Consider the following 9608-nt stretch of genomic DNA (forward strand, 5'->3'; position numbering starts at 1 on the left):
GGACCAGCAGTAGAAACTCGATAGTACTCGCTCGCGTGGGTTTGGAAAAGGCTGCCAGGAGTCATGTCGCATTTAATTGCGGACGAGGTGACGTGGCAGAAATCCCCCCCTCCATTTGAATTTCAAACCGACGGTTACGAGATCCTCGGGATTCGGCGCAGTTATATGCTGGCAACCCAAGAGTCCGTCCTCATTTGGAAAGCCAAATCCTCTCGAACGGCATATTCACCATTCACTCCGTCTCCGTCTACGTCTCTGTTTCTCCGGCAAAGAAGTTCCGGCACGAAGCCCCCATCCTTGCCTTTCTCCGATTGGAGCAGTACTTCAGGTATTACTTCTCTCTCCTCGGTCTCGGATAGTTTATAGATAACTTCTTTTTTCTTTCGTTTGGGTAGTAGTTGGTGGCGTTGTGGTAGAGTTTAGGGAATGTCGAAGGGCAAAGAGAAGGTCATTGAGGTTGACGACGACGAGTTGGACTTCCCACCTAGTCTGCTCGCTGATCCCGCTTTTGATCCCGGGATCCCCTTAGAGCCCATTAGGTCTAGTGTTGGTACTAGCGCTAGGAGGATGTCTCCCCAAACAACCTCCTCGAGCGACAGTAGCGATGAAGAAGGATCTTCTGGATCGGAGAACACCTTGAGTGAGGGTCAAGGGGATGATTCTGGTGAGGCGTCCCCATCAGGAGCGCCGCGACCAGAAGGGAGGAGTAGAATAGGAGGTAGAGCCCTATCGCGGGACTACGCTATTGATTACATGACGTGCACGACCACGTTTGATGAGCTCGAGGACCTTCGGCTGACGTATAGCATTCCTGGTGAAATACTTCTCAAGGTCCCAGGAAAGAAGGATGCTCCTAGCCGGCCTCCTAGGGGATATGTTACCCTGTACCTGGATAGCTTTAAGTACGGGCTGAGATGTCCCTTGCAACCTTACTTTGCCCGGGTACTTAGCGGGCTAAATCTATCTCCTGGTCAGCTGAACCCAAATGGTTGGAGAGTGCTCTCTGGTCTGTTCATATTGTGGGACAGATGTTGTCAAAGCGAGCCCACAATTGATGAGGTGAAGCACCTGTACCAGCTAAAGAGCAGCCCCAAAGATGCCGGTTGGTACTACTTCCAATCTAGCACCAAGACCAGGAAACCCATAACCGACCTCCCTACTGGTGGTGGTGGGAATTGGAAGAGAAAGTTCTTTTTTGCTGGGGGTCCTTGGGGTCAGGTCGCACAAATGGACGGGAAGGATTACCGGGTCCCGCCCCGTTTCACGGTCCCAGGTTGCCTGCTCGCTTCAGATGTCTTGTATCCATAATTGTCCTTGTTTTATTGGCTTGTCTCTAACCAAGTGTCTGTTTGTGTTGTAGTTTCTTGGGGTGTCCACTTCCCGCTCAAACCTGACCAGCTTAAACGGGTCGAGGCGGTACGGGCCAATTCTTGCTCGAGCCGAGAACTGTTAAGCACATACAACTTGCTCGAGTCTCGCTTGATACTTCCTGGCCATAGGATGGAGGACGCTGTGATTGGGGCCCTGACCCGAAAACGTTCTCGACCTCCAACCACGAAGGGGGACCAGAGTAAGGATGCCCCTACTGCAAAGCGGGCCAACGTCGTGCAGCAGGCCCCACCCTTGAAGATTTTACCTCCAGCCCCTGAAAAAGTTGGGGAAGCCAGTGGAGCAGCCACAGGTCCTGCTACCTCTTCTCTTCCTGTCGGGCCTCGATCTCGCTTACCCGACAGCCGAGCAGAACATCTGGTCCCTTACCTCAATGAGTTAACCAAACTCGTGAGCAAGAAGGAGCTGGAGGATTTTGACGGCCGCACCTTGGGTGAGCTGGTGGGGGCCATGCAGCATAGCGCCTTCCACCTCAGCTGCATGACCACCTATTACAAGGCTAAGGTGGGCCGCTACGACCGGAAGATGAAGGAAGATATTCAATCGGCGACGACCAGAGCTGACGTTGCCGAGAAGAAAGCAGGGGAGCTGAACCTCGAGAACCTGAAGCTGATAGAGCAAGAATCACTTGCTCAAGCAAAAGCCATTACCCTCGAGGAGGAGCTTACCAAGGTCAAGGAGGATCTGCAAAGGCAGATGGCTATGTACGCGGCTCAGCTCGAATCTCTCCGCGACTCCCACCGAGCCCAGGTCGAGAACTTGGAGAGGGAAGTCGAGAACTTAGAGAGAGAAGTCGACAACCAGTACGACCAGGGACTTCGGCATTCCTACCGTTGCATCATGGCTGTCCTCGGGAAGCGACACCCTGATCTGAAGATGGATGACCTTGCAGCTGGTGTTGCTCAGCATATGGACGAGGAGGCGGCCAAGGAAGATGCCGAGGGGTTAGAGCCGATCGTGATTGAGGAGGGTAACTCTCCTCCTCGTGCAGTCCCTGCTGATGTTGGCGAGGCGAGCACCCCCCCGGACGCAACTGGTGATACCCCCCCTGCACCCGAGGAGGTCCAGCCAACCGATGCTGCTCGGCTCACTGATCCACCATCTTTTTGATATATTTCTTCTTGTATTGTAATGAACAGCGTTTATGAAATTTATCCCCTCTGTTAGCCATTAATAAAAATGTTGTTGATTACTATCTCGTGTCGTACTTATGAATTAATTTTCGTCTGAAACGCTGATCGCTTCTGTCTCGCCGTAAGACAGGCTTTGAGACTTGGTGAGGCCTTTGCGTGCCGTAGAAAACTTTCCGAATGCCTTGGAGTCTGCTCGCCTTCTCGCGAACGAGCAGATCCTGGCATGCTGGGCTTTTGTCTGGCCCTAAGACAGGCTTTGAGACTTTGTCGAGCCTTTGCATGCCTTGGGAATCTTCTTCAAACGATTCGGATTCTGCTGCCTTCTCGTGGCCGAGCAGATCCTGGCATGCTTGGCTTCTGTCTCGCCATAAGACAGGCTCTGAGACTTGGCGAGCCTTTGCATGCCTTGGGAATCTTCTTCAAACGATTTGGATTCTGCTGCCTTCTCGTGGCCGAGCAGATCCTGGCATGCTTGGCTTCTGTCTCGCTATAAGACAGGCTCTGAGACTTGGCGAGCCTTTGCATGCCTTAGGATTTTCTTCAAACGATTTGGATTCTGCTGCCTTCTCGTGGCCGAGCAGATCCTGGCATGCTTGGCTTCTGTCTCGCCATAAGACAGGCTCTGAGACTTGGCGAGCCTTTGCATGCCTTAGGAATCTTCTTCAAACGATTTGGATTCTGCTGCCTTCTCGTGGCCGAGCAGATCCTGGCATGCTTGGCTTCTGTCTCGCCATAAGACAGGCTCTGAGACTTGGCGAGCCTTTGCATGCCTTAGGATTTTCTTCAAACGATTTGGATTCTGCTGCCTTCTCGTGGCCGAGCAGATCCTGGCATGCTTGGCTTCTGTCTCGCCATAAGACAGGCTCTGAGACTTTGTCGAGCCTTTGCATGCCTTGGGAATCTTCTTCAAACGATTCGGATTCTGCTGCCTTCTCGTGGCCGAGCAGATCCTGGCATGCTTGGCTTCTGTCTCGCCATAAGACAGGCTCTGAGACTTGGCGAGCCTTTGCATGCCTTAGGATTTTCTTCAAACGATTCGGATTCTGCTGCCTTCTCGTGGCCGAGCAGATCCTGGCATGCTTGGCTTCTGTCTCGCCATAAGACAGGCTCTGAGACTTGGCGAGCCTTTGCATGCCTTAGGATTTTCTTCAAACGATTTGGATTCTGCTGCCTTCTCGTGGCCGAGCAGATCCTGGCATGCTTGGCTTCTGTCTCGCCATAAGACAGGCTCTGAGACTTTGTCGAGCCTTTGCATGCCTTGGGAATCTTCTTCAAACGATTTGGATTCTGCTGCCTTCTCGTGGCCGAGCAGATCCTGGCATGCTTGGCTTCTGTCTCGCCATAAGACAGGCTCTGAGACTTGGCGAGCCTTTGCATGCCTTAGGATTTTCTTCAAACGATTTGGATTCTGCTGCCTTCTCGTGGCCGAGCAGATCCTGGCATGCTTGGCTTCTGTCTCGCCATAAGACAGGCTCTGAGACTTTGTCGAGCCTTTGCATGCCTTGGGAATCTTCTTCAAACGATTTGGATTCTGCTGCCTTCTCGTGGCCGAGCAGATCCTGGCATGCTTGGCTTCTGTCTCGCCATAAGACAGGCTCTGAGACTTGGCGAGCCTTTGCATGCCTTAGGATTTTCTTCAAACGATTCGGATTCTGCTGCCTTCTCGTGGCCGAGCAGATCCTGGCATGCTTGGCTTCTGTCTCGCCATAAGACAGGCTCTGAGACTTGGCGAGCCTTTGCATGCCTTAGGATTTTCTTCAAACGATTTGGATTCTGCTGCCTTCTCGTGGCCGAGCAGATCCTGGCATGCTTGGCTTCTGTCTCGCCATAAGACAGGCTCTGAGACTTGACGAGCCTTTGCATGCCTTAGGATTTTCTTCAAACGACTTGGATTCTGCTGCCTTCTCGTGGCCGAGCAGATCCTGGCATGCTTGGCTTCTGTCTCGCCATAAGACAGGCTCTGAGACTTGACGAGCCTTTGCATGCCTTAGGATTTTTTTCGGTTTCAAGCGAATAAAATTCGTCGACGTTACATTAATGGCAGGATTTGACTTACATGAAATTGTTCGGACATAAAACATAAAAATAAAAGATAAACAGCATGAGCAGAAATTGCTTTAAAATGTGAGCAAGTCTTACTGGAAGTATTTTCGGAGGTGTGCTTCTCTGGTGGTTGGTTAGAGAAATTTGCAAAACTCTGGCAGCTTGCATAGCTCCTGGTCTTCCTTTGCGCATCCTGGTGCATCGTCGGCCAGAAATATCCCTGCCTTAGAACCTTGTGGGCCAGGGACCTCCCGCCAGAATGATTTCCGCAAATTCCTTCATGTACTTCCCTCAGCACGTAATCCGCGTCGTCATCGTCCAAACACCGAAGGAACGGTAATGTATATCCTCGCCGATACAGTACCCCATCGATCATCGTGTATCTCGAGGCCTGAGCTCTAATCTTCCGAGCCCGTAGCTTATCTGGCGGTAAGACCCCGTCTCTAAGGTATGAAACTATCGGGTCCCTCCACGAGCTTTTTTGTTCTATCCGCAACACCCCCAAATTTTGCTCGATACTCGGGCGAGACTTCACTTCTAGGGGGACCGACTTTGGCATTTTTGGGTCGGCTACGGCTGCCATCCTAGCCAAAATGTCTGCTCGACTATTCTGCTCCCTGGGGATTTGTATCACCTCCACTGCTTCGAACTTCCCCATCATCTGCCTGACTATCCTTAGGTACTATTCCATCTTCTCCTCTCTTGGTTGGAATCTTTCACTGACATGATTCGCAACCAGCTGGGAATCGGTTCTGATCTTAACTCTGTCCGCTTTCACGGCCCTAGCCAATTCCAGCCCTGCTATCAAGGCTTCATATTCTGCCTGGTTATTTGTGGCTGCAAATTCCAACTTTACAGCATAAGAGATCTCCTCCCCCTCTGGGCCTTCCAGGACAATCCCTGCTCCTGAACCCCGCTCTCCTGATGACCCATCCACAGATATCTGCCATACTTGAGTTTCGTCGTTGCCTATATCTGCATCTTGCTGATCCAAGCATACTTCGGGCTCCGCGAACTCAGCTACGAAATCGGCCATTGCCTAGGCCTTTATCGCCGCGCGGGGTTTATAGTCTATGTCGAATTCGCTCAGCTCTACAGTCCATTTGACGAGCCGACCAGAGGCATCTGGCTTGTGCAGAATTTGACGCAATGGCTGGTTGGTTATTACCGAGACCGGGAATGCTTGAAAGTACGGCCTCAACTTCCGAGCAGCAACCACAAGGGCCAGTGCCCATTTCTCCATCGTTGGGTATCTGGTCTCAGCGTCGAGCAGGGCCTTGCTGGTGTAGTATATCGGATACTGAATTCCTTCTTCCTCTCTCACTAGAACGGAACTGGCGGCCCGATCAGATACCGCCAAATACAGATTCAACTTGTCCCCATCCCTCGGTGTGGACAGTAGCGGAGCTTGCTGCAAGTAATGCTTCAAGTTCCGGAAGGCTTCCTCGCATTCTGGGGTCCATTCCGTTTTCTTTCCCCTCCTTATCACTTGAAAGAATGGCTGACACTTATCTGTAGCCTTGGATATGAATCTGCTCAACGCCGCCAACCTCCCCGTGAGGCTCTGCATCTCCTTCAGGTTTTGAGGAGACGTCATTTGCACAATCGCCTGGATCTTCTCGGGATTTGCTTCAATCCCCCTATGGCTCACCATGAATCCCAGGAATTTCCCTGACTCGACCCCAAAAGCACACTTCTCCGGGTTGAGCTTCATCTTATACTTCCTCAAAAGCTCGAACGTCTCCTCGAGATGTCTGACATGTTCCTTCGGGATTTTGGACTTGGTGATCATGTCGTCCACGTACACCTCCATGGTTTTCCCGATCAAGGGCTTAAAGACTTTATTCACCAGCCTTTGATAGGTGGCCCCAGCATTCTTGAGACCGAATGGCATCACCCTGTAACAGAACAGACCTTGGTTAGTGATGAAAGCCGTGCTCTCCTCATCCGGCTCGTACATGGGGATCTGGTTGTATCCTGAGAATGCGTCCATGAAGCTAAGCAGACCATGTCCAGCCGTTGAATCTACTAGCTGATCGATCTTTGGTAAAGGGAAGCTGTCTTTTGGGCACGCCTTATTGAGGTCTGTGAAATCCACACACATCCTCCACTTGCCGTTTGCCTTCTTTACCAACACCACATTTGATATCCACTCTGGGTAATTGACTTCCCGAATGAACCCTGCTCTCAGAAGCTTCTCCACCTCATCATTTACAGCCTCATACCTCTCCTGGTTGAAGCACCTCCTCTTCTGCCTTACTGCCCGAGCACCTTTCTTTATTGCCAGCCTATGACATGCTACCTCTGGGTCAATCCCTGGCATGTCCTCATGTGTCCAGGCAAACACGTCGGCATGAGCCTGTAAGCATTTCACCAACTCCTGCTTTTGCTCTCCCTCAAGTCTCGACCCGATTCTGATCGTCTTTCCCGGGTTCTCTGGTCCCATGCTTACTGTTTCCAGATCCTCTACGGGTTCTTGTCTGCCAGTCTTGTTTTCCACTCGGGTATCGAGGGATGTTATCTGCATCGCCTCCCTTGCTGCCGAGGAGTAGCAGCTTCTTGCGATCCTCTGGTCTCCTCGTACCACTCCGACTACCCCATTCACCCGGTACTTCAGAGCCAGATAATGGTTGGACAGCACCGCTTTGCTCATCCTTAAAAATGGCCGACCTAGGATCATCTGGTAAGGACCTTCCTCGTCCACTATGACGAAGTCCAGTATCATTGTTCTTTCTGTCGAGGGGCTCCCGATTGTGATAGGCAGTTCGACCACGCCCAGAGGGACCAGCTTCCCTCCTCCGAACCCCTTCAAGGAGGTGTTGGTGTATTCCAACTTCCGGTCGGCTATTCCCATCTCTTCCAAAGTTGATTTAAATAGCACATCAACTGAGCTCCCCGTATCAACCAGTATCCGGTCAAACTTCTTGCTAGCGATCGTAGCCTTGATGACTAAAGCGTCCTCGTGGGGGTATAGAATCCCTTCCTCATCCTCATCCGTCCACATGATTGGCACTTGCCTGACCCTTGCTCGTTTGGCTGCTGGGGTGTTGAAGAGTATCTCTTTACTGGTCATGGCGTATCTGGCATAATTTTTTCTCGATCTGTTCGAATCTCCGGCCAACGTTGGGCCCCCAGCTATCACCCTCGCTGCGGGCCGCTCGTGTCTCAAGATTCCATCACTCTGCTCCCCTTCATCCGTTGTGGCCACCATCGGGAAAGTCCCATCCATAAACTCGTCCAGGTACCGATTTCTCACCAAATCTTCGACCTGGGTCTTGAGATCTCTACACTCTGCTGTGGTATGGCCATGGGTGCCATGGAACTTACAATAACGTCCTCTATCCCTCCTGTTGGGTAGCTTTGTTATTGGTGTAGGGAGGTGCAGCAGCCCTCGACCCTTTATGGCCTCGTACACCTCATCCAGGGGCATCTTCAAGGGAGTGTACCGCCCATAGTCCTGGTTCTGGTCGACCAGATGCACTGCTCTTTCTCTGTTTGCCCCACTGTGAGTTGGGGGCGGTGGGAGTGCTTCTGGTCTGCTCGTCCTGCTACTGTGGGAATGTTGATGAAGATCGCCGGATGCCGGATCATGTCTTCTCCAAGGCTCCCTAGCTGGGGAACGAGGAGGTGGCGCCCTGCTGCGCTGATACTGTGGCGGCCTCTGATGAGGCTGGTAAGCAATTACCCTACCTCCTGCTCCACTACCGGAGATCTGGTGGTCCCTCCTCCTGATCGGCCCATTAGTTGGTAATGCTTTCTTCTCTTTCCTCCCTAACCCTTCCAACTGGTCTGTCTTGATCCGTGCAGCCTTCTCCTCCTCAATCTCGATGTCTCTTTTAGCCTGTTCGTATGCGGCTGCATACGTTTGAATAGCTGGGCTTCTCAAATTGTACCACAGCCTTCCTATCTTCACCCCTTCTTTCAGTCCCCTTAACGCCTGGGGGTGGTTGAAGGCTCCCAAGTCGAGGACAGCCCGATGAAACCTCTTGATGAATTCCCGAAGGGTTTCTTGCTCCCCCTGTTTCATGCTCTTCAGCTCCATCATGTCATCTTCCGGTGACATTGCCCCACTAAACTGCTCTGCGAATTCCTGGCACATCTGCTCGAAGGTTTTTATGCTGCCCCGAGGAAGTTTCCTGTACCATTCTCGTGCACGTCCCTCAAGGGATAGTGGGAACACCCTGCACCTTTGGGATGGAGATAATTCCTGGACCCCCGTTATGTCGTTGAAGCGCTCTATGTGCACCAGCGGGTCAGTTCTTCCCGAGTATCTGAGGTCGGGGAGGCGGAAATCTCTCGGAATAACTGCCCTCATGATCTCTGCTGCGAGCGGTGATTCCCCGTCCAGCATTATCCTCCAACCAGGGGCTCTGTTCCTCCCTTGCATGTCGTCAATTATTTGCGCTAGCCTTCGCACTTCCTCCTCCAGCTGTCCTGCGCGACCAGGGTCGCGCGCTGCAGCTTGATCCCGCTCTCGCTCTACATCATGTAAGTGTTGCCTCAGTTCTGTTTCCTCTGCATTCACCACCCCGCCGCCCCCGTCACAAGTCTGTCTTACCGGGGACTGCTCTCTTTCTCTATGAAATTCTCCCCGCAGAGGTACGTTACCTCTCTCACCACCAAATCTCCCAGCGGTTTGACTTCTCTCCGCACTATCGGTACCTGGTGCCGCTCCACCGCCTCTCACCCTTCCCTCTTGGGTTACCCTTCGCTCGTTCCGCAGCTCATGCAGGATGGTTGTCAAGGTTTCCATCTGCTTTTCCATTCGCTCCATCCGGTCGAACATGACTTTTTCCCGTGCTTCGCTGATTACCTCCCTCAGCGTCACGGAATCGTTAAGCCTTATGTCACCCCCTTGTGCGCTACTTCCTCCTATCTCCATTGCCTTTCGCTTACTCCACCCCTCTTCTTGCTATCGACAGAAGCTTTTTGCTCTGGATCCCCACAGACGGCGCCAAAATGTTGATGCGAGATTCCGGTTCTCCTCGTTCTACGATCAGGATCTCTGCTCGATCAACTTCGTCACGACCAGGAGGTCTCCTC

General features: G+C 52.2%; 1 protein-coding gene across 1 annotated transcript; it reads left to right on the forward strand.

Annotated features, from left to right (window-relative positions):
- Positions 1-426: 426 nt before the first annotated feature.
- On the forward strand, positions 427-2499 carry LOC127900773 (uncharacterized). Its single transcript, XM_052435995.1, has 2 exons — positions 427-1102; positions 1361-2499. Exons 1-2 carry the CDS (start codon positions 427-429, stop codon positions 2497-2499), a joined length of 1815 nt encoding a protein of 604 aa, XP_052291955.1.
- The last annotated feature ends 7109 nt before the right edge of the window (positions 2500-9608 follow it).

This window comes from Citrus sinensis, chromosome 3, assembly GCF_022201045.2.
Source record: "Citrus sinensis cultivar Valencia sweet orange chromosome 3, DVS_A1.0, whole genome shotgun sequence".
Taxonomy (NCBI): Eukaryota; Viridiplantae; Streptophyta; class Magnoliopsida; order Sapindales; family Rutaceae; genus Citrus; species Citrus sinensis.